A 24,532-nucleotide genomic window follows, 5' to 3' on the forward strand; every position below is an offset into this window, starting at 1 on the left:
GGCTGTTAAAACCACAAACATGTCAATATATATCACTTTTAATCTTTTTTTTGCTTGATTTCTGTTCAGATGAAAAGCCCAGTTTACACAGGAAACAAGAACCATTAAGCCTGAAACACAACCTACAGGTGGTTACCACCCCTGCCCCCTCCTGCAGAGCTCCGTTACCGCTCTGCCAGCTGTGTGGTTATTCCTCCATATTGACCCGTTGCTGTTTCATGCTGCTTTACTGTTTGTCTTCAGCAGAGAAACCCGCTGCGGTTTCCAACAGACTCCGCCCTGAGAAATGTAGCTCTCCTTGTTTGACAAGTTTGTAAGAAATCACCAGAGAGAGAGAGAGAGAGAGAGAGAGAGAGAGAGAGAGAGAGAGAGAGAGAGAGAGAGAGAGAGAGAGAGAGAGAGAGAGAGAGAGAGAGAGAGAGAGAGAGAGAGAGTGTGTGTGTTGCTGCTGTGATCAAACTGCAGACCTGCCCAGGCCTTACCCTCCTTACACTCTTCCTGTGTGTGTGTGTGTGTGTTTGTGTGTGTGTGTGTGTGTGTGAGGGTACTCATATTTCCTTAGCGATTATTTGCATTTTGCCCTGAAACAGCAGGAAAGGTCACTTTCGTGTGTGTGTACGTGCAAACACCTATCCGGACTGCACTGGCAAACACTGTTCAGTCTGAAGCCAAAGCTGGCTCCTTTTATAGGCATGATGGGATGCGCAGTGTTGCACCAACCAACACTCATCTGGACGTAGTTATGTGTTTATTGAGTGAGCAGAGCAGGAATCAGCACGTCAACACTAAAAACATGTAACAATCACATTGAATTCCAGTGTAAAACAGACCCAGGATCCGCTCTGTGAGGGGGAAGTAAAGTCTTGCACCAGAGCAATGCAGCTGTGTTTTAATGCAGGATGCTGCCGCCCTCTAGAGGAGACGATGGTGTAATGTCAAGATGGTGTCGTCTATAATAAACCCTCCCTGCACCTGACAGAGTGAAGAAAGAGTAAAATACTGTAGAGTAAATTTGAAAACAAGCAGCGATGCCTTTTAACTTTTTCCTTGCTCAGCTTTTAAGATGTGAAACAGTGAGATTTACAATAGAGAGGAATTTAATTTTATCTTTTAGTGCTCATCCTATCAAAATAAAGGCACACAAATGTCCCCAAAAATAACTAAATAACTAAAAAAAAAAAAAAAAAAAAAAAAGCAGCATCTCCTTCCTGAAAGTGTCTCTGTTGCTTTAAATACAGCACAGACCAAACTGTCAGTGTTCAAAGAAGTAAGTCTCTCGAAAAGCTGTGTCACAGGGACGCAGTGTCTCGACATTTTTCAAATGTAAGTTCAGAATCAATATCTGCTTTTTTTGTGTTTATACATACAAGGTCTTTAGACTCTAGAATTGAGCAGTTGTTAGAAACGTGTATCACGTCATGCTGCTGTTCCTCGTGTATGTGCGTCTTTGTGCTTGTCAAACATGTGCTACATATCCCACACTACTGTTGGAGTATCACATGTCTTTCTGCCTAAACACCGGCTGCAGCGGCCGTTGGTTCGAGTCCGACCCACGGTCCTTTGCTGCATGTCATCCCCTCTCTCTCTCTCTCTCTCTCTCTCTCTCTCTCTCTCTCTCTCTCTCTCTCCCTGACTTTCCTGTCTCTCTCTCTCACTGTACTATCAGAATAAATGCCAAATGCAAAAATGCCCCAAAAAATTACTTAACACTTTCCTGAAACCCTCACGTGTCTAACTAGCACTTACTAAGCACTTTGGATGCACTTCTTTCATACAATCTCCTTGCACTTATTAAATAAATGTAGTACTTAATATTTACACCAAGGTTCCTACTGCGCTGATGTTCTTCACTTGTAAGACCCTTTGGATAAAAGCATCTGCCAAATGAGTAAATGTGAATGTAATGTGTGAGTGTGTAAGGCTGGTGTGTTGATGTATAGACGGCTTTAACACTTTGCTCTTTGTTCAGTAATCCTTATTTAGTCATAATTTTAAGTGACAAATGTTTCTAAATAATCATTCTCTGTGTTTGTCTGTCGCCCCCACTCTCTCTGTCCCTCCCTCTCTCCCTCTCTCCCTCTCTCCTTCTCTCCTTCTCATCCTCCTTCTCCTCCTCCCTCTCCTCTGTGTCAGTGGTTTATGTGACAACATCATCCAGGACATCATCTACAGCTTCCTGGTTCTGCCCAACTGCATCAAGATCCCTCTGGTGGGAGAGGCACAGCTGGCCCAGCTCCGCTTCCCCATTCCCAAGGTAACACACACACACACACACACACACACACACACACACTGAATATGACTCACGAAAATAATAATCTGTTGCATTTGTAGTTATTGGTCATTGTGGATGATTTTGTTAAATCTTTATTTCCTGGCTCCTCGTAGTAAACCGGTACAAAAATGTCCCCTGAAGTTGTGTTTTATTTTACATGCTGCCAGTTCAGCTTAGCTTAACACTAACTCAAACTCTTCACATATACAAGCTGCTTGTCCCTTCCAGCTGCTCCTTCACCCATCACCACTTACTTACATCGCCATCTTAGAGCTGCGTCTTCCTGCAGTCATGAGCTGAAACATCACAGCTCTGGTTTCCATTGTAGACGTCATTAATAAACCACAATCTTCTTTACTTAGAATAAATGACTCATCCTACTTGTTCATGAGTAAGCAGCCTTTCCTCTTTTTAGTTTACCTCAGATTAGTATTCTGTTGCTAAATAACTTTCCAAATTGTGACTGACCTTTGGATTCTTCCCTGAGGCACATGTAGGCGCAGATTGTCCTTATTTTGTCACTGGTCCACCCATATTTGGCTTCAGATTATTGGAGAATCTGAACCACTTGCAGTACTATTTCAAGTTGTGCTTATTTACTGTGAAAAAATATGTATAAAATATATTCAGAGATAATCAGTCGGTTCCTCCTGTGTGTTCTCCTCCCTTATTGGTGCCTTTTGAAAACGTTTGACTGCTGGTCCATCCTCGTCTCTCCTCGTCTCCTCAGGGCCTCCTGAGAATCCACTTCATCGAGGCCCAGGACTTGCTGGGTAAAGACAAGTTCCTTGGGGGGCTTATCAAAGGGAAGTCGGACCCGTATGGAGTCATCCGGGTCGGGGTCCAACAGTTCCAGAGCAAAGTAATCCACGAGACGGTCAACCCGAAGTGGAACGAAGTGTACGAGGTGAGTGACGGAGGGTCTGTACCATCAGCAGTTTCCCTGCTACATTGAATATACAGGAAGTTATAATGAGTCATCTTTTTTAATATGCATTTACATAGATTTTTCTCTTTCATTTAATTCTTTCATTTCATTTTTGCCTCCTGCATGAAAAATCTTACACTGTGACACAGATCTAATCAAATTTTACACCAGTTTTAGCTTCACTCCATTGGCTCCCAGTATCTTTTAGAATACATTTGAGATCCTTTTACTTATTTGCAAAGCTCTTAATGGTTTGGGACCAGCTGACATTGCAGATTCTCTGTCAGAAACTTGGCTGAAACCTGAGTCAAGTCAGGATGTTAAATGTTGAAGGGTTTTTTTTCACTCATTACACAGGATCTCCAGCTGCACATGCGTGGGCTTTAATTGTTCAGCCTGTTCCTGTTTCCTGTTTGTTTGTGTGTGTGTGTGTGTGTGTGTGTGTGTGTGTGTGTGTGTGTGCGTGTGTGTGTGAGGCTAATGTGAATGTGTTGATTTGTGCTTTCAGGCGCTGGTGTCCGATCACTCGGGACAGAATGTGGAGATTGAGCTGTTTGATGAAGACCCCGACAAAGACGACTTCCTGGGAAGGTGCGACAAAACCAACTCTGCTCAGTTTTATCCTGTAAATGTCTGCGGACTTGTTTCATACTCAGAGGACACAAACACAAGCACATGTGTCTCTTATGATGTCTAGATATTTTGCATGAGTAAAGACTCTTGTTTTTTTATATCAGTGATTAAGACCAGAAGTTTTCTTGGATGTTATGCTTTCACAGTATCTCCTCTGCAGATGAGCTCAGTTGAAACTTCAATAAATTATTAGTTGTCAACAATAATTTTGATGGTTGAATAATAATTCATACATCCAGCAAAAATGCAGATAAGCTTCTTTTTTTATCTTCTTAAATAACAATAATAATAATTAGAATTATTATAATATGAATAGATTAAAACAGTTTAAAGGTGTAAACTGAACATTTTTGGGTTGTGAACGCGGGTTCGGACAACACTAGATATTTAAAGATGTCACCTTGGGGTCTTTTAACTTGTCATTTTCACTTTGTGATATTTTATTTACTAAAGATAAAGTGATTATTGAGAAGAAGAGTTTACTTCATACTTGCAAAGATTAATTACAGCCTCATTTATGACGAGCAGTAATTCAACATTGCTCAGATTCACTTTGCTGTCGAAAGGGAAAGTTTGACTTTGTTGTTTGTCAATAAGGATGGTGTCACATATAGATTCAGTAGTTTATGGATGACCTAACATATTGTGAATATTGTGTTGTTCATATCTTAAACAAACGATTCCACTGTAGGTTAATAGGATTTCACGCTTGATTTATCTGATAGTAGCGTCACAGGACTGAAAGTGATCAGCGCTATCACACTGAATTCACAGTGGTGCTTAATGAGCACAGAGGCCATTAACTCGCCGCCGTGTGAGAGACGGTCTGTGGCGACGCTGCAGCTGAACGCGGTGTGATGAGACAGCCTCGTTCACACGCCTTCGAAGTGAAATAAAGTTTGGCATTGTTTGTTTTTCAGTCTGATGATCGACCTGGCCGAGCTCCAGAAGGAACAGAAGGTCGATGAGGTAATGTGCATCTCCTCCTCACTGAACTGCTCCCAGTGTGTGTTTCTGCCCTGCACTTATATGTTTCTCCTTCTGCTTCCAGTGACCAGCACAGAGCAACTTTCATCAAACAAATAGACAATCCTACAATCCACCGTGTTATTACTCACGATATACAGAAAATAAATCATTTAGCATGAAGCTATTAAGAATTAAATATTTGGAAATAACATATTAGCAGAAAAAATACAAAAAGAAAATAAATAAATAATAATAATAATAATAATATATATAAAACCATACCTATTATATCTTAAATACTTTTAAATAAACATTTCAGAAAAATTCCCAAACTGATCAGAGAATATTTTGAAGAGAGATTTTGAAAATGTATTAAATAAATTTTAGTATCTATATATCCATCTGTCTATATGCTAAATAATTTTGAAGTTCTGATAAAAGCTTCATTGCACCGTCTATCTTACAAAAAGATTACAAACAGTTGGTGTTCAATATATTATGTAGAATTTAGTTATGCACTTGTTTTAATATTAAAAACCCAGTTTTATTTTCTTTTATTTCTTTTGTTTTTTTTCCAAAACACTAGTTGTCACATAATTTCCAGGGTGTCACAGGGTGTGTTTCTCAGTAAAGTGCTGTCACATATGAAAACACTGATTTCTGTGCCCTCAGTGGTTTGTACTGGACGATGTGGCCTCAGGGAAGCTGCACCTCAAACTGGAGTGGTTGTCTCTGCTGCCCACACCTGAGAAGCTGGACCAGGTACAGGCTTCAGTACAGTTATATCACTGTGTAGCTGACCCCTGACCTCTGTCAGTTACTGACCAGCTGTGGTGCCTCCTTTCTTTTTCTCTTTTCTTCCCCCAAAGGCCCTAATGAGCATCAAGGCTAATCGCGGTCAAGCCAACGACGGCCTGTCGTCGGCGCTGCTCGTCGTCTTCCTGGATTCAGCCAGAAACCTGCCGGTGAGTCAGTCTGGTCAGCTCTGTGATATATAGATTATATAGAGATATATAGATATAGAAAACATATCAATGCTGTGTTGATCACTAATCAGATGCAGGAATTCACAAAGTCTTAAAGCAAAACACAACAAGACAGCGACAGAGCTGCAGGAAATAAAAGATGAGGAGGAGAATCGTAAACCCAGGAGTTATTCATTCATTTCAGTTTCATGTCAAAAAACATGTCATGTAAATGTCATTTTAAAAAAGAGGAAACATGAACATTCTTTCCTTCACGCTGTGTAATGTACAGCTTTGTTGTTTTTTGTAGCTTTTCAGTTAATACTTTCATGTCAAGTGGGTGATTTATTTATTTATTTTTATTTTTTTTCGGTTTTTAGTGACTGAATATTTGGTGTTTTTACCAGTATTGAACATTTCTTCATATCCCATCCCTCCATTATTCAGGGAAGATAAAAACAAACATTCGGCAATCCTGGAAATTTCATCTGTGCTTCTTCAGTCTCACTCATCTGCTTTCCTACTTCTTTTCTGCTGTTCATTCATTCATTCATTCATTCATTCATTCATTCAGTTTCACTCCATCTCATCTTAAAGGTGCAATACTCAGAAGAATATTGGTAATTCTGTTATAATAGTTCTGTTTCGTATTTTTATCTAATCTTGTTTTTTTATTGCACCTTTTAGCTTTTTTAATTTACATTTCACTATATTAAAAACCAAAATGATTTGGATTCTGGTCAAGATCTTATTGTAACTGATTATCAGTCTCTCGATGATTGATGAGTGTGGCAGTGATGTAATGTTTCTACTGCTAAATGTAGTTTTTATGTAAAATAACAACACTCAATGTGAAGCAATAAAATCAGTAAATGCAGCAGAACAGTTTCATAGATGTAATAAAAGAACATTAAATTTACATGAATTCTCAGTTCTACAGACTGTATAGCTTTTTTAAACAGTGTAGCATGATCATCACTGATTTAATTACCATGACCAAGTGAGACCTTTTTTTTTAGCCATTCAGTGCCAGTCCATAACCACACGTTTCTAACTTTACCAAATACAGTGTTTTATTCAAGCAAATAATAACTTTGATGCACTGACATTTTAATATTTGACATTATTTTTGAATTTAAAAAATAAGCTTTTTACATTTCTAAACTTAAGCTGTGGAAACTTATAACAAAACCCAGCTCCAAATGACACTGTGTGCCTTTTTATTCCAGTGAAAGTTGCTCAGCTTTGACGTTTATGGTCCAAAGATTTTGAGCATTAGAGTTTGGTTGAGCAGACTGACCCCAAACACAAGTATAATGATACAGTTTCAGGCTGTGATGTCTTTGTTGGACCTTGTGGCTCAGGTTGTGATAATGAAAATAATAATTCTCGAGTGTTTCTGAGACTCAAACAGTCCAGAGCTTTACAGCTGTTTTTGTGAGGAGTATGTATAGAGGGAAACGCCTCTTTAAACCACCATGCGACGACCAATTCTGACTGCGGCTACTGCTCAGAGCTCAGAGCTGCTGCTGTATTCATATATTTACACACAAGGTCTCATTTGTTTGTGGTAATAAAACTAAGTGATCAGTGTCGATGAGATCACGGCGCCTGCCTGTCTCATACAAAACTGTATTTTCTAGTCTCAGCAACTTTAAATTAGTGGTGGTTAAACCTCTGTAGTACAGGACTCATCTTCCTCTTTTCAGCCTCCTCTTCTTCTCTGCTTCTCCCCTCTCTCTCCTCACCCCCCTCTGAAGAGCGTCTTCGAGGGGAACTTGGGCACTGGCTACTTAAAAGAGAGGCGGGCGGCGGGCCTCGTGTTTTGCGAGAACACCGCCTCTCTCTATAGGACCTTATTTGTGAGTCTGCTGGCTGTTTTCTGCATCTTAGAGTAGTTTGGAGAATCCCAAAGGTGTGACTGCCTCTGCTAGAGAGGTCCTGTTTTTTTGTTTTTTTTTACGTTTTGGTTGCGTTTGGTTTTAAATAAAGGTTTTTAAATGTTTGCTTGATGAGCATGAATCCTTACTAGCGCATGGGTTGAGTTCTCTAATATCATTTTTTTGGTTATGAATGTTATTTTGTCAGGAGTTTGACTGATTACAAAGCTGAGGAACACGACAGAACAAAATGTGACTGGAAAATTAGCCCCAAGGGTTCATGTTTTAGGACGATCAAAAGCATCCTTCCTCCTCCATTATTCTCCCTCATGAGGAATTATTGATGTTGCAAGTTTAGTCGACACATCGTTTGTTGTCTCCACTAATCTTGCTTCATCGGATGGGTTATTTTCTGCAGGGCGGAGACACCGGCAGCGTGTCCAGTAAAATGAACCTCGCCAGAGCTCATTCTCTGTATTGATGGCACTCATTTTCTCCCCAGACAGAAATGATGTTGATGTTTTTCTGCCAGATGACATTTTAGCAGAGCACTGGAGGCTTAAAGGGATTAAAAGAATCAATACTTCTCACTGTGTGCTGTTATAAAAGCATTAAGTCTTACTCTGTGTTCTGTAGGTGTCTCATTAGGTAACACAAAAATACCAGAAAAGTGTTTTTAAATCACAATTCATTTTCATTTTAGCTGTCAGCTTTTGGCAATTTCATCCTACATATTTGTAGACTAATATAATTATAATAATAACTTTATTTATATAGCACTTTCAAAACAGAGTTACAAAGCGATAAAAGACACAGAGCAAGTGTAACAGGGAGAATTATCAGTATGTTAAAACAATAAAATCAATAAAACAGACAAAAGAAAATAAGACCAAAAGTAAAAACCAAAGGTATAAAACTAAAGTTAAAAGTATTGAAATCAAGAATTCAAAGCTGTATACAGGTATGTGTTGAACTGGGGCTGCGACTCAGCACGCCTAATCTCTCTCTAGTCAATGAAAACTTTACTTTATACTTGAGTCTCTTTTGAGTTACAAAAACAATTGTAATGCAGTTTTAGTTGATGAAAACAGTTGTAATATAAATCCTTTTTAATCCTCAATTAATGCCTTAACAAAAACTGACAATGACCTAAAATCTAAAAATCTTTTTCTTTAAAACCAAAATATAATGATTTTAATTAAAATGCTTTTGCAGATTTTAACCTGACAAGTGCTGCTCAAAACCAGCCCCTAACTTGAAAGATTTTAGAGATTTCTTCAAGCCTTTGTTTCTTGAAGTCTGGCCAACCTCATCAACATCTTGTATTGTCATGGAAAAAAAGGTTGTTGACGAATATATTTCATTACAGTCTTTGTTAATGATATAATACTTTCTTGAATCAACCATTCACCTCTCAGAGAGGTTAAAACAGCTGCTTAGAATAAATGAATGTGATGTTACCAAATCAGTGTGACATCTAACTTCTTTTGGAGGGAGGAATGCATCTTGATATATTTTAGTTTCTGAGAGCAGGGAGGGTTAATTCTCTGTGGATTGCTTCCCTCCATCCCTCATGTTTTAAGCCCACTATTTGAGAACTGGTTTTCCCCATTAGTCTCCTTTGTGACTGCTCACCTCTAGTCTGCCACCAGGGGGCAGCACACAGTTACTGTTCCAATAAAAACTGAAGTTACTGTGGTGAATTTTACATATAGAAGACTTAAATAAGTAATGCAGTTGTGCTTGTTTGCCACTAGGGGTCAGCGATGAGTAAATGCCTCTTTAATCAAACTGCATTCTTGTCAACATGCCTGTGTACCCTTTAGAAAATGTGATTATTGATCCCATCACTGGTCTGACATGATCAGGACCAGAGTCCAGTTTAATCCCACTCCACTTCCCGCATTTCAAAACATTCAGACATTGATATTCTACAGTTTTCAGTCAGAGATCATCACTGAGGTCACACTCGTCTTTTCAGTCAAGACGTTTATGATCACGTCATGCGGGGATACATTGACTAAGCATGTAAGCCTGCCCTTTTTCATGTGTCCTGGTTTGACTAAAAAATGAAAACACGAGCGTGACGGCAGTGTCAGACAATCAGACACTAGAGGGTTACCGTGAATGTCTCTTTTCTACTGCAGGAACTTAATCACCAATGGTACTTTGTGCTTTCTGTAGCCTGAACTTTGGAGAACTTGTCAAGCCGTGGTACTTCCATGCGTTCCCACTTTCTTTTACAAACTGACGACATTGATTGTAAGATGACCCCCTTTTTCCAATATCTGCTCTTGGGAAAAAGACTTTTTGAAGATAAGAAACTTTTACACTCATGCTGTTGGGAAAGTTTCCCTGAGAAACCATTGATCCAAGAGGAAGAGAGCCCTTATTGAAAACTTCTTACCTATACACCTGAAAACCATGAAATACACTGATACATAAAACCCGCATTAATGTAGCTTGTTGATTAGTCACGGACTCACACTCTCCTGTCACGCTTATGAAATCATCACAATCATTTTCTGCTGATGGTTTTCATCATCTGTGACACCTGTTTGACATTTTCTCCCTGGTTCATTTCTGAGTAAGTAAATATTGCACTAAGTTCCTACAGTGGAAAAAGACAATGCACTGCCAGTTCATTATGTCGCTGTTAACTGGAACACTCACGCGCTCTGTGGGTTAGTGTGTCGTACAAGTCTGCTGTAATATCAATGGATTTCATACGAATATGAATCTATAAATGTTCCCCAATTATCACAACCAAAAACCATCTCAGCTTCTTTCTGATCAGAATGAATCCTTCCCTCTGATCTCCGTTTACCTCTCCTCCATTTTACTCACTGCCTCCTGTCTAATGCTGTGGTATTTTAACCAGAGTCCGACCAATATGTTTCAGCCGATACTGGTTTATTGCAGATGTTTTGTATTGACATAAATATTGACAAAGATCCAACAAAGAATGGCATATTATAAATATTGCCTGTGCCAGGTACTTTTTCCATTTTCCACCTAATTCTTATTTCAAATTGAATATACTTTTTTGTATTTGTATTTGAATTGAACTCTTAACAGCCAGATTTGAGAGATCATTGCCAAGAATACAGATGTGTTTAAAAAAAATATATAGTTTGCCGTCTGTGTTGCAATACATCATATTTCAATATCGGCGTCATGAATCCGTTGCTGGTCGGGCTCTAGTTGTGACATCATGTTCAGGTTGAATTGGGGAATGACATTAACCATGTGATCATTCATGTTGTCTCTCTTGTCTGTCTTGTCTTGTGGTGCTTCCTGATGTTTGGTGATGACGGCGGTGCTGGTGTGTTCTGTGTCCTGTCCTCCTCCTCCTCCTCCTCCTCCTCCTCCTCCCTGCATGCTCCTCTTTTCCCTTAATAACCTGGTGTATGTGTGTGTCTGTTTGCTCTCTCCCTCCTTGTCCCTGGGGGAAAATCAAAGCGCAATCCGTTAGAGTTCAACCAATCGGGGCTGAAGAAGGCCTCGGTCAGTAAGGCCATCAAGGTAACGACACGGTAACGAAGCACACCCATATCGCTCAGACACAGAGGACCAACGCAGAGGAAACACAGCGACATATGTTCACACAGGCTTCAAACACTCTCACATTCAACTCTTATTTGAACTGTATGGCCAAAAGTATGTGGACGCCGAATATTACCCCCTTATCCACTGTTCGTCACGTAATTCTACTTATTTATGTAGCACCTTTCCAAACAAATGGGCTTGAAAAACAATCAGCAATAAAAGTAAAATATAATACAGTTACAGTTCAATAATAAGCTGTAAGTTACAAATGTAATTAAGGGAAAGAAAGTACAATGAAGATTTTGGCTGGAGTTCGGGCGCAGCATACGATCAGGAAGTAGAACTGAAGATCTAAGAGAGAGAACTGGATTTATATTCGTCAAGGAGATCATCACTGTGTGATTCATAAACCGCAGCAGCACTTTCTGAGTAAGTGGGATTTAAGAACGGGAGTATATGTGCTCAGTTCTCTGGGTTCTTGTTAGAACTCTCCAGTTCATCTGAAAGGTGTTGGATGGGGCTGAGGTCAGGGCTTTCTGTGCAGGCCACTCGGGTTCTTCCACACCAAACTGGGAAAAGCATGTGTTTGTGGATCTTACTTTCTCTTATCCACACAGGAAAGGGTCCCGCAAACTTTTGGCCATAAAGTGCACCCTGTAGTGCAGAAAAAGTCTTCACATATAGAATGTCAAACCTTTATCCTCTTCCTATGGCTGCTTTTTTGCCGTCATTCCAAACAGTAATGCAAACACACGACGCCCATTAGACCCAAAGGTCAAAAAAACTGACGCAACATATTAATAAAGATGTGAACTTTTGCAAAGAAAATTCATATTTCTACTTGTTTTGCGGTTTATTGTTGAAAGTATACGCAGTAAGATAAAGACATTTCCTGTTGATGAGATAACAGCGCCACCAAATCTCTACATTTGCCTCACTGCTCACCGTTTACATTGTGAAACATTACATTCAGAAACATCGTAGAGCTTTCTAGAACTTGTATCCTAAATGCGTGAATATTCTCCTGAAAACATTAACAAACTCCACTAATCACGTTTGTCGTGTCTAACAATGTGTGTTGTAAATAACACAATTGTTGTCTGAGGTACATTAACACAAATTGATCTTTTCTTTCATTCTCACCTGATCAGTTTTTCAGACTTTCTTAGTCCGGGCTCTTTTATTTTTTTTCCTTTTTACCTGATGTACTTTTTGTCATAATTCCACACATTTTACCATCACATGCTGACATGTGATAAGTAGCACCGTGCGGTCTGGTATCATGTTAAAGATGTGATATCTCATGTTTCGAAAACAACACAGTATGAGCTCAAAATCTGAATTTTGAATGCTCGAATCATACTGTATCTTCATCACCTGGTGTTCAGGTCTACGCTGCAAAAACATTTAACAGTATATGACGTATTTTAGATGTTTTTCAGTGGCTAATGATATGTTTTCATTCGTAAAACAGCTTATAGCTAATTCTTTACCAAAGACTTTCTTGCTAATTGGTATCTGAAAAAACATTTGTCACCTTGCTAAACCATCAGTCCTCCTTGTTTGTAACACCTGTTTTTCTTCTTCTTCTCCAGTCCGGTAAAAAAGTGACCAGTGATCCCAGTCCGTTTGTCCAGTTCACAGTGGGACACAAGTCCTTTGACAGCAAGGTGAGACCAAAGCACGATCCACATTTACACTCAACATGATTCATTCATTCACTGTAATGAATGCTTGTGGGGAAAAAAAAGTAATCTGTGTTCAGTTCCTCTTAGGAAATTGGTAACTTCAGTTACTGGATCTGTTTACATGTTGGTGTTTCCACAGGACCTCAGAAGAACTTTCTGTAGTTTCGAAAATCCACATTTTCCACTGGCTGTCTGTGTGTCGTCTCTCTTTACGGTGTTTTAATATTTCCTTCGTTAAATATCAAGTCACAACCTTTCTGTTGTTCCCTTTTCAGACCAGATTTAAGACCAATGAACCAGTGTGGGAGGAAGCCTTCACCTTCCTCATTCACAACCCCAAAACCCAAGAGTTGGAGGTTGAGGTATGGGAGCTTCTTACATAAAAGCTCAATTCATAGCTGCTACGCTCTTGTGTTTATACAAGCAGTTGTGTCCTATCGGCTAAGCTTCTTTGAACCCCGTGTCCTCAGGTGAAGGACGCCAAACATGAGTGTTCGTTGGGGACGGTGACGGTGCCTCTGAGCCGCCTGCTGGAGGCGGAGGACATGACGCTGAACCAGCGCTTCCCCCTCAAGAACTCCGGACCGAGCTGCACCGTCAAGATGAAGATGGCTCTGCGGGTAGGAGGACGACCTGCGCACGATGTTTGCTCATCAGGACATTTGTTTTCATCCACTGGAGTCTGTATTCAGGCAGTAAAATGACTTTGTGGTTTGGAAGACCTTTTGTTGAGGGAGTCATGTGACTGTGGGCTAGACGGGGAGACACTGTAACTACTCATCCATCAATCATATATGAAGGAACACAAAACTTTCCATTCGTCATATTTGCAGAAATATTTGTTTAGTTGTAATGGAGATAACTTGGTGAAATACTGAACTTCAAATGTTAAAAAATGACTCTGTCGTTTTGTCTAACTGCAGGTGTTGTGTCTGGATAAGGACACTTCCTCTTCCTCAAACTCCACCCCGTCCTCGGTGCAGGTCCGCAAGTCCGACTCCAGCTCCACCCCGCGGGCCTCGGTCTCCTCAGACTCCCCAAAACCTCCCTCGTCCACCTCCGACACCCCCCGCTCTGCGTCTGTGTCGGCCCAGGACCCGCTGAACCGGCGGAGGGAGGCAGAGGAGCCTGTTAGGTCTCCCGGAAGCACAGACCTGGGGCAGGGAGGAGGAGGAGGCGGAGGAGGAGGGCAGAGCTTGGCGGAGACCGGGAGGAGCACCTCTAACCTGGCCATCTCGGGCTCCCAGCAGTACCTGGCGGGAGGCAAGGAGCCGACGCCCAGCATCGCATCGGATATCTCCAACCCCTACGCCACGCAGGAGCTGCAGCAGAGGCTCCACCAGCTGCAAAAGTATCTATCAATCAGTCGTGTATCGATTTCTCTCTCCACCAATAATCAAACTGGGCGTCTGACCCAAAACTTTGAACGTCTTCATTTGAGAAAAGTAGCTTTTTTAGCAAATGCAGATCAGATCAACTTCATCCCTGCTTTCACAACAACTGGAAGTGAGACTCTGTCGTTACTTCGATGCTGTTTGATGTTTTTAACTGATGTTGCGGCTGAACTTTTATGAAGTTTTTACGATTTCTCAGCAGGTTTATGGCCAAAATTCAACTCAAGTCAATGTCCAGCAGCTCGTCAGCGTTAATGGGAGGGGTCACATTATAACGAAGTTAATTTCACTGTAGAATTCTAGAGTCACACGTCTCTTCTCTCTGATCCCACTGGGACATAAGGAAATCTGAAAATGCTTGTGACGCTCCTCTCTCTAGTTTTTGGAAACAGTGGAGCTCTGTGACACAGAGGATTAAGATATACCAAGCTTTGGAAGCACACATGATAACTAATAAGTATATAGTTATTGTTGGTTTTGGAATACATAGGATTTGTTGACAGTAAGAAAAATATATATTATCACCAGACTAAGTGTTCGAGAGGACATTTCCACAGATGTGAAGCTGAGCTTCAGTTGGAGCTGCGTGTTTTACACAGGCTTGAAAAGGAGGCGCTGGTGTTTGTGAGTTAACCCCTCCTTTCTCTCTGCAGCGGTTCAGGCCCCAGTCATTTCCCGCTGGGCGAGGTCCAGCTGACGGTCAGACACAGCTCGCAGAGGAACAAACTCATCGTGGTCGTTCACGGCTGCAGGTACGAGCAAAGAGGAGCGAAGAGTTTATGCGTTGAGGTCAGTGTTTTTACGCTCTAAGTAATATTCTGTTTTTTTCTTACCTCGGCAGAAACCTGATAGCGTTCACTGATCAGGGGTCAGATCCTTACGTCCGCCTCTACTTGCTTCCTGACAAACGGAGGTCGGGCAGGAGGAAAACTCACACTTTCAAGAAAACCCTCAACCCCGTTTATGATCAGACGTGAGTCCGACTCCGCCACTCGCTCTTATATTGTTTTGTTTTTTTCAATAACTTTGTCAAACTCTGTGATTCAGCTGCTGATTAAGCCGAGTCAGACTGGTGTCGATGCACTGTGTTGTCTTCATAGCTCTCTCTATCTCTCTCCCTCTCTCCCTCGGTCTGCTCAGGTTTGAGTTCAGTGTTTCCCTCGTGGAGCTGCACAGACGGACTCTGGACGTCGCCGTGAAGAACGGTGGAGGCCTGCTCTCCAAACACAAAGGCCTTCTGGGAAAGGTACAGACATTATCTCTTTCCCTTTGCACTTCATTTTTAACACCGCACAAAATGTCCTGCCCTCTTGCTGATTTTGAGCTCACTTGTTTCCAGATGTTTGCTGGATCTTCTGTCTCCTCAATCTTAAATAATCTGCTGGTGAAACATTAAATGATCTTTCAGTCACTAAAATATCCAGTTTCATGTTTTTTTTCTTTTTTTTTGTTTTCCATCAGGTCCTGGTTGATTTGACTCATGAGGACATCACCAAGGGTTGGACACAATGGTTAGTTATTTTTAAAGTGTATTTTACAGATTTGTAAAGCTCTGATAATGACACAGGAACTAATTAAAGTAATTTGATGTAGAAAATGCTCATTTTTGTGCTTGTTTAATTCTTTTTAGGTAAAGAAGTTTATCTTTTACTAGGCGTCAAATACATCAAAACAAAAGAATTAAAAGTTACACTTTGTGTATGAAAGGCTAAAAAACTCAGCAGACTAAAATGGACACATCTGTGTGACGCTTGTGATCATTTATGATATTAGAGACGATATAATAAAAAGCAGCAGCCTTTCATGGAACATATTTGGGCAAAAACGTTGCAATATTGAGTTTATATTAATGGTCCTGACTCACTGTATTTCTACTGCTGCCATTAATTACTGATCCAAGGTGCAAATAACAAGAAAGTAGAGAAAGTACGGCTGCAGGTGAACCTGGACGTGAAATGACGTGTCGGTTTCCTGCGCCAATGATTTACAGAACTGTGGAGCTGTAGTTTTGCTTTTCAAGGTGCAAGGATTATTTTGTCTCTCCTCAAAAAGGGAAACCAACCAGTAACATCCGCCCTGTCGTAAGGTTTAAAAGTCGTCGTTTTTCATCAGGAAGCTGATACACATGGCAAACAGGTTAAGTCTCAAGTTATGTCCAACAGCAGTTGGTTCAGTTAATAACACAATCATAATCCCATAGGTTTGCATGGTTTGTCTGAGGGGAGGTCCACAGTCTCAGACTTTGAAAGCCGCTGCCGTAGCAGCTTGGTACAGCGACTTGAGTGTAAAGAGTTTCAACCAGCTCTCCAAAACTGTTAACATGTCATTCGCACTATCATATGTTGATCATGTTTTCACTCACGTATCCTTCTCTCTCCTCCTGCAGGTATGAGCTGAGTGAAGATGGCCTGACGAAGCCACACCAGCTATAGATGGCGACGAGAGGTCTCCATCGCCATCATTACCGCCATCATCATATCGCCACACTTCCACGTTATATACACTTCCACTTAATCTACAGTACGACATGTGTTTTTCTCATTTTCGTCCCTTGTAACTGTTAAAAAAAAAAAAAAAGGAAACAGAAAAGCAGCTTTTAACATTCATTTAATCACATCAGTCGCAAGGCAAACCTCCCCTTTAAGAAGTGAGTGAGTGTGATCAACTAAAGGGAGTATATACAACACGTAGAAAACTATATATGACATTATATACTGCTATGGAATATTCCATATTTATAGAAGAAACTATAACAGTCTTTTTTTCTTCTTTTTTTTTGCTGTTGCAGCGTTTCCCTGCCTCGAGTTTCCGTCACAAACGATGATGTACAAATGTGTAAATAATGTACAATGATGCTGCACAAAACAGACAAGTTATTCTAGAGATAAGAGAGAAAGAGGGGGCGGGGTCTGTGGTCCCTGACTTGGCCAAATGATTGCTTGTAATTTTATCTTTTTTTTTTTTTTTTTAAAGAAAAATATTCTGACGGTCGGGTGCAGGGGAAGATGTCACCAAAGAGAAGTTTTTTTTGGTAACACAAATGTACTCTGGCTTTAATCTACTTTAATAATATGTTTGTTATCCACGTGATAAGAATTGTAAGGACACAGATTTTGTGTTAAATATGATGATAGTACCAAGTTTATTTAGCTTGATATCACAGTCGTTTCCATCTGTTAATATACCTGCTGTTACACTCAAATAAGACCATTGTTTGTTTTTAATTGAATATTTGCACAATATTTTTGTTTTTCTGTTTTTTTTATCTGGTTGGGGATCATCTGTACCCTTAGTTGCAATTTAAGCATTGCCTGAATTCATTTAGGAGAAAAATGTCTGTTTTATCAGATAATTTTATCTTAAATGAAAAAAGAAAAATGTTTTTCTAAATTAAAAATTGAAAAATGTAAGCGTCAAGTCTTGAAATAATATATCTAAGCTTTTTTAAAGGAATAGTTTGATATTTTGGCTTTTATTTTCTTACAGAGAGTTAGATGAGAGGACACCACGTCGGTTAGTTTGGCTCTGTCTGAAGGTAACAAAATCCACCTACCACCACCTTTTAAGTGAACTAATTAATACTCTATATCTTGTTTGCTTAATTTGCATAAATTGGTGTAGAGTGTGAGAAGAAATAGTTGCGGTCTTGTAGGTGCTGGACTATTTCTTGGTAAGACAACACTCCCAGAAATCCACCACGTACCCCGGGGAGACATAGAATTAAACAAAGAAGATTTAAGGTGTAACTTAGTGAGCTTTAGAGCTGCTTGTAGGTTGTTTTGTTAACCTTGCTTTAGACAGAACCAGGCTAGCCACTTTACCCTTTTTCCGTTCATCATGCTAAGCTAACCTTCTTCTGGCAGAGAGAGTGTCATCGATATTCTCATCTGACTATTGGTAACAAAATGAAAAAGAGTTTTTCCCAAAATGTTGAACTTTAAGTTAATTCCTACATAAAACTGAACTGTATTTAAATGAAATGATTAAATTATATTAAATTATTACCAATTTTTCTATCACTTATCTAAAGCCACCATGTGTGGAAGTTTAAAATCTTGACGCCCTCCAGTGGTAGTATTAAGAAGAGACACTGAGGCTGCGTACTATAAATTCTCAAATAGCAGCCTGACGTTCATTTGGATCAGGCCTATTAGAGACAGGCTTCTATTCCCAATTTCCTGTTTCCCAGGTAACGAAAACTCAAAACTTCCTTCACGTTTAGTCCATAAAACGTACTTTCCTGCAGAACTAAATGAGTATAATGAAATAGTCACGTCAGCGCACCACTCTGCTGCTCTGAGATTCAGAAATTTCCAGAAAAGAACACATTGCCAACATTTCCTGTCTGATTTTCACATTAAAAGTCTTCCAGCTTTCTTTTTATTAGTAGATTTAATGTGAAAACTTTGCAGTGGAAAAACTGTTTGTGTTGAAAAAGAAACTGAGCAGCAGAGTGGTGAGTATGACTCGACTAAGAGCTGTAGAAATGCACGGTGTTTTACTGAATTCACCATGTGAGTCCTTGTTGTAAGCTTCAAGTAATTCCACCTCCCTGAATGTGTTTTTTTTTTTTTTTTTAAATCGGGCCTTTATTTGGACGACCTGTGTGTGTGTTTGTGGCTGGTTAATCTTTGAGACCAGTATTAACCACTTTTATATAATGATTGTCAGTTTGCACAAACACTGAGATGAATGAAAGCAGCACAAAAGACTGTGTCAGTTTTCACCAGATTCCTACAAACAAATTGAATTATTTGAAAGATGCTTTAATACAATATTTGAACTGAACAAACTTTCTTTTATTTTGTCGGGGGTCGTCATTCACATTTTGTTCAACATTAGTCTTAACTTGTCATGAAGTGCGTTTTTCAACAGGTTGTTGTGTCTGTTGTCGTTACACACGAATTATGTGTAATCTGAAGCAAGACCACAGACCAGTGCTGAAAATAACATTTACATTTTTTTTTTTTTTTTTGCACTTTTTATTAAACATTGATTTAACTTTACAGCACTCACTCAAAAGGGATTTATACCAGTAACAAATACAGATTACACAGTTCTTAGTATCAAACACAAACTCAAAATAAATGCATTTGTTATCTGTGTGACCATACGCAGCCGATGAGCAGTGATTTTGTGTTGATACAGAGGTGGCCAGTGTGACCTTTGACCTTCAAAACACAAACTATAGACCTTTGCCTTGTTGGACTTCACATCAAGCATCGAGGAAGTATTTAACATACATTTATGTGAACTGTGCCGTTCTGTCATTTTAATGTTTTGCTTGTTTGTTTTCCCGCTGTCACCCTCTTTGTCTCAGTATGTGTTTTATTTTGTAAGTAATTAAAACAATCTGTCTGTAAACCATTGGATTTGAAAGCTCTGCCTCTGGGGTGGAGTGTGTCCTCAGAAAGGCGGTTTGTCTTCTCCGTCTTCTTAATTTATCTTGTGCCTTAAGATTCACACGGCCCAGAGATATTTACATGTAGAAAAAGAGAACCAACAAAATGCTACAACACTTTCCCATGTTTCAGAATGTCTCCTAAACATCTTTTAAATATGAATAAAGAGCTTTAGCTGGCTATAGCCGCATGAAGCTGTTCAGCACTGTGGTTTTTTTCTGACTCTTCTTTTTAACATTTATGACTGTGAAGTGCTTGAAGGTGAATAAATCATCTGAGGTCTACAGGTTAGCAGTAATAACGTTTCTATTAGTAACTGGGCAATAGATAAATATTTAGTTCCTTCAGTGAAATGCTCCCTATAATTGGAACTGAATTCATATTTCTATCAAGGAAAAGAAAATATGAGGAACTGACTTTCTGATAACAGAATATTTGCTTCATTTACTTATCAAAACCAGCTACGAAGTTAGATACTGTGCTAAAGGCAAAATACAACAATAAAATGAAAAAAATGTTGATGTAGCAGCCAAGAAGTGTTAGCAGTGGAAATACATATCACATCACTGTGATAGCTCAAAGTGCAACTTCTCTATGTTAACTGAGTCATAATTCTTACTGCAGGTTGTGAATGAAAGATAACACACCTTGCCTCTAACAAACAGCACTCATCAAGCTCCACACAGGCAACAGATTTCTTTGTTCCCTCCCCCTCACAGATCTGTAAGTATGAGGATGGGTGTGGGCAACATGTTATGAACTACAGGAGATGATAAGTGTCAAACACTGCAGCAAATTAACAGGAGCAAAGGGGTAGAGATTGTTTCTGTTCAGAGAAAGTGAAACTATTTGACTTTGACTCTCAGGAGGTGAAATGGCGCAGCAAGGAAATCAGCTGGACCAAGAGAGATTCTGCTGTTCAATCTGTCTGGATCTACTGAAGGATCCGGTGACTATTCCCTGTGGACACAGCTACTGCATCAACTGTGTTAAAACCCACTGGGATAAAGAGGATGAGAAGAAAATCCACAGCTGCCCTCAGTGTAGGAAGACCTTCATACCAAGACCTGTCCTGGTGAAAAGCACCATGTTAGCAGATTTAGTGGAGGAGCTGAAGAAGACTGGACTCCAAGCTGCTCCTGCAGATCACTGCTATGCTGGACCTGAAGATGTGGCTTGTGATTTCTGCACTGGGAGAAAACTGAAAGCTGTCAAGTCTTGTCTGATTTGTCTGGTCTCCTCCTGTGAGAAACACCTGCAGCCTCATTACGATGTAGCTCCATTAAAGAAACACAAGCTGGTGGAGCCCTCCAAGAAGCTCCAGGAGAACATCTGCTCTCGTCATGATGAGGTGATGAAGATGTTCTGCCGCACTAATCAGCAGTGTATCTGTTATCTCTGCTCTGTGGATGAACATAAAGGCCACGACACAGTCTCAGCTGCAGCAGAAAGGACTGAGAGGCAGAGAGAGCTCCAGCTGAGTCGACAACAAATCCAGCAGAGAATCCAGGACAGAGACAAAGATGTGAAGGTGCTTCAACAGGAGGTGGAGGCCATCAATGGCTCTGCTGATGAAGCAGTGAAGGACAGTGAGAAGATCTTCACTGAGCTGATCCGTCTCATGGAGAAAAGAAGCTCTGATGTGAAGCAGCAGATCAGATCCCAGCAGAAAACTGAAGTGAGTCGAGTCAAAGAGCTTCAGGAGAAGCTGGAGCAGGAGATCACTGAGCTGAAGAGGAAAGACGCTGAGCTGATGCAGCTCTCACACACAGAGGATCACACCCAGTTTCTACACAACTACCCCTCACTGTCACGACTCAGTGAATCTACAGACTCATCCAGCATCAATATCCGTCCTCTGAGCTACTTTGAGGATGTGACAGCAGCTGTGTCACAGCTCAGAGATAAACTACAGGACATTCTGAGGGACACATGGACAAACATCTCACTGACAGTGACTGAAGTGGATGTTTCACTGTCACAACCAGAGCCCAGGACCAGAGCTGACTTCTTAAAATATTCACAGGAAATCACACTGGATGACACTAGACAATGTCTGTCTTATTCTTGTCATGCAGATAGATTCATTACATGGCATCAGGTCATGAGTAGAGAGAGTCTGATTGGACGTTGTTATTGGGAGGTGGAGTGGAGAGGAAAAGTTTTTGTAGCAGTTGCATACAAGAATATCAGCAGAGCAGGGAGCTCGGATGAATGTGTGTTTGGATGCAATAACAAATCTTGGGCATTAAATTGCAACCAAAATGATTATATATTCTTCTACAACAACATCAAAACTCCAGTCTCAGGTCCTCGGTCCTCCAGAGTAGGAGTGTACCTGGATCACAGAGCAGGTGTTCTGTCCTTCTACAGCGTCTCTGAAACCATGACTCTCCTCCACAGAGTCCAGACCACATTCACTCAGCCTCTCTATGCTGGAGTTTGGGTTTCCTCTTATGAAGACACAGCTCAGTTGTGTAAACTCAAATAGACAAAGGTCATTTAAGGTGCATTTGGTTTGCGTTTGGTTGTCTTCCATCTTTCCCATGTGACCTGAATGCAGCATCATTGTTACAGGGTGTGACCGCTGTGTGAAGTGTGATATTGCATGTATCTAAATGTGTTTTTACTGATGTTGTTTAAAGCTGCCAAAGGCTGAATGAAGTTTTTACTCGTCTTCCTGCAGTGAACATCACAGCAGGTGAACAACTGAAATCTGAAACTGATGCACAACACAAGAGGGCGCCTTCATCCACCTGACCAGGGATGTAGTGAAGGTTAAAGCTCCTCAGCTCAGTTTGTTCACATGTTTCAGACCATGTTTTTAAGCTGATGAGAAACTTTAGTAAGTATTAGTACATAGTGATTCAGATATGATTCATGCTAGTATAACTGTGTCACATTCCAGCAGAAAAATGAAGTGAGTGAACTTGGTAACGAGTTTTCACATTAAAAAAAACAATGGATTCAAACACTCATCCAATATCTGTCACTCTATTTGAAGAACAAAACGTAACAGATAAAATACTAGAAAATTCCAGGGAAATTTTGAGTGCCACGGGGGCTACTGCCAGGATGAGTACATGATTTATTTCCAGTGTTCAAAAGTCACCCTGATCATATTCTGCTTTTGAGAAATGTCTTGATATAAAAGACTGATATAAAACAATGTCACATCCCTCCATCATGTATTATGAGGGAAATATCTCATATCCTCTGTTGTTTTTTCAATATTCTGTTTATATCAATATTTTCTTCTGCTTTTTTTGCATACATCTCTTAAACCACTCCAGTTCTGCTCAAACCTACCAAATGTTTATTAGTTTTCAGGATTATAACCCTTTAAATGCCAGTTTGAAGACATGTTGCCTCTTGTTTTATTTTAAAAAACAACACAGCTGTAACTGTAGTTGTAGCTGTAGCTGTAGCTATGGTACAAACAGCCTATTGCACATTTGTCACACTGCTACATTCACAGGTATACTGCTATTTGCTAACTAACTAGCAAAATAGCGGTCACCAGCCTCACCGCTCTCTCTCTCTCTCTCTCTCTCTCTCTCTCTAGCTCTCTCTCTCTCTCTCTCTGCTACACACACCACCTTTGTACTGAGCTATTCCTGAAAGGAGCTGTGGTACTCTTGTAACAATATTCTGTCTCAAACTTCCAAATTTACAGCATATCTTGCAAAGACATGATAAATCAGTATAAATTGCTCTTGTCCTGCTATTTGTACTGTTGCTTCTTAACATGTAATTTGTTTAGTTTCCACACACGTCTGCGCATGCATGCAATATCATCTGACAAGCACACTTTGGCTATTGCTCCTCACCCATCAAAGATCCCAGGATTATCCGCATCAGAACTTTACTATCGTTCTGACTGATGTCTGTTTTTAGCTTTAACTGGGCGAGAACTGCTTGCCTTGCTTGACCTGATGGCACACCATAGCACCAGGGGAAATACACCACTATAACTGTATTTGTTTTCAGTTTCCAGAGAAAAGCTAGTTATTCTCATTCATGTATACTCATAATTTCAGGACAAGTAATTGTATTTTATTCAATGTAGGCACTTTTATTGGCCCTGACTTGACACACACAGTATGGGGCAAACCTTTTTTTACTGTTAATCTGAAAATACCATGGAGAAATGTATAAAATGGATGTTTATGATTCGTTGAAAACAATATAAAATCACTTCCTTTTGGTGACTTACCAAAAAACAAAAATGGTCTAATCTATTACTTTTTTCCCCTTAAAGCAACAGGAGCTCCAGTGAATTGTAGCTCAGAGTACATGCTGTGACAACACACTTTAACATTAAAGCAACAATTCTAGCTTTTATTATTATCTTTTGTTTACCAGTCCTCTTGTGTTAATATCTTTAATATTTAATTTATACTTTTCATCATTTCAGAAACCCACAATGCTGGCAACAAGAGTCAAGACTACAAAAAAAGATTTACAAATCTTCCTGTTTTCTATTAAAGCACATAAGCTAGCCTATCTTATGTGTTTGTCTGTAGGGGTTTTATTTTGAAAATGGACCACATTAAAAGAGCATGTGCAAAAATAAAATAAAACAATTTTAGGAAACAAAACAGAAACCTCTTTATTTTTGAAAACAGAACTACTGATGTTTTACACGTTTTCTTATAAATAACATTGTTTTATGATTGTCTAATGTACAGGTTATAAAATTTACATTCGAATTACCTTGTGATTGTTGTTGTAAACAAGTACTATATAAATACACATCATTTTCAGCTTGAATCCACTTACAGTTTCCACTTTGCATATTATTTCTCCAAAACTCCAGATTACTGTAATTTTCAGACGTTTATTTTGG

At 39.9% G+C, this 24,532-nt stretch overlaps 2 protein-coding genes across 5 annotated transcripts in view; both read left to right on the forward strand.

The window, feature by feature from the left end:
• Positions 1-19,888, forward strand: part of LOC130179219 (extended synaptotagmin-2-like) — a 63,934-nt gene extending 44,046 nt beyond the window's left edge. Inside the window, exons 9-25 of one of the 4 annotated variants that reach the window (XM_056392058.1) lie at positions 2,134-2,254; positions 3,006-3,182; positions 3,712-3,794; positions 4,757-4,805; positions 5,478-5,567; positions 5,675-5,770; positions 7,531-7,632; positions 11,113-11,175; positions 12,795-12,869; positions 13,163-13,249; positions 13,358-13,507; positions 13,811-14,238; positions 14,935-15,033; positions 15,123-15,254; positions 15,422-15,527; positions 15,743-15,792; positions 16,668-19,888. In XM_056392058.1, coding sequence (XP_056248033.1) covers positions 2,134-2,254; positions 3,006-3,182; positions 3,712-3,794; positions 4,757-4,805; positions 5,478-5,567; positions 5,675-5,770; positions 7,531-7,632; positions 11,113-11,175; positions 12,795-12,869; positions 13,163-13,249; positions 13,358-13,507; positions 13,811-14,238; positions 14,935-15,033; positions 15,123-15,254; positions 15,422-15,527; positions 15,743-15,792; positions 16,668-16,713 — 1,954 coding nt within the window. In that variant the 3' untranslated portion in view covers positions 16,714-19,888. The remainder of the gene's footprint in view (positions 1-2,133; positions 2,255-3,005; positions 3,183-3,711; positions 3,795-4,756; positions 4,806-5,477; positions 5,568-5,674; positions 5,771-7,530; positions 7,633-11,112; positions 11,176-12,794; positions 12,870-13,162; positions 13,250-13,357; positions 13,508-13,810; positions 14,239-14,934; positions 15,034-15,122; positions 15,255-15,421; positions 15,528-15,742; positions 15,793-16,667) is intronic. The other 3 variants (XM_056392059.1, XM_056392060.1, XM_056392061.1) reach the window with 3 other exon arrangements.
• A 616-nt stretch (positions 19,889-20,504) lies between these two features.
• LOC130179220 (tripartite motif-containing protein 16-like) lies at positions 20,505-23,008 on the forward strand. The gene has a single exon (XM_056392062.1). It carries the CDS (start codon positions 20,558-20,560, stop codon positions 22,172-22,174), a length of 1,617 nt encoding a protein of 538 aa, XP_056248037.1. The 5' UTR covers positions 20,505-20,557; the 3' UTR covers positions 22,175-23,008.
• Positions 23,009-24,532: the final 1,524 nt, after the last annotated feature.

Source organism: Seriola aureovittata, chromosome 12 (assembly GCF_021018895.1).
Source record: "Seriola aureovittata isolate HTS-2021-v1 ecotype China chromosome 12, ASM2101889v1, whole genome shotgun sequence".
NCBI lineage: Eukaryota > Metazoa > Chordata > Actinopteri > Carangiformes > Carangidae > Seriola > Seriola aureovittata.

Excerpts from the sequence above, each read along its gene's own strand:
- LOC130179220 (XM_056392062.1), top strand. The coding sequence starts at position 20,558 with ATGGCGCAGCAAGGAAATCAGCTGGACCAAGAGAGATTCTGCTGTTCA.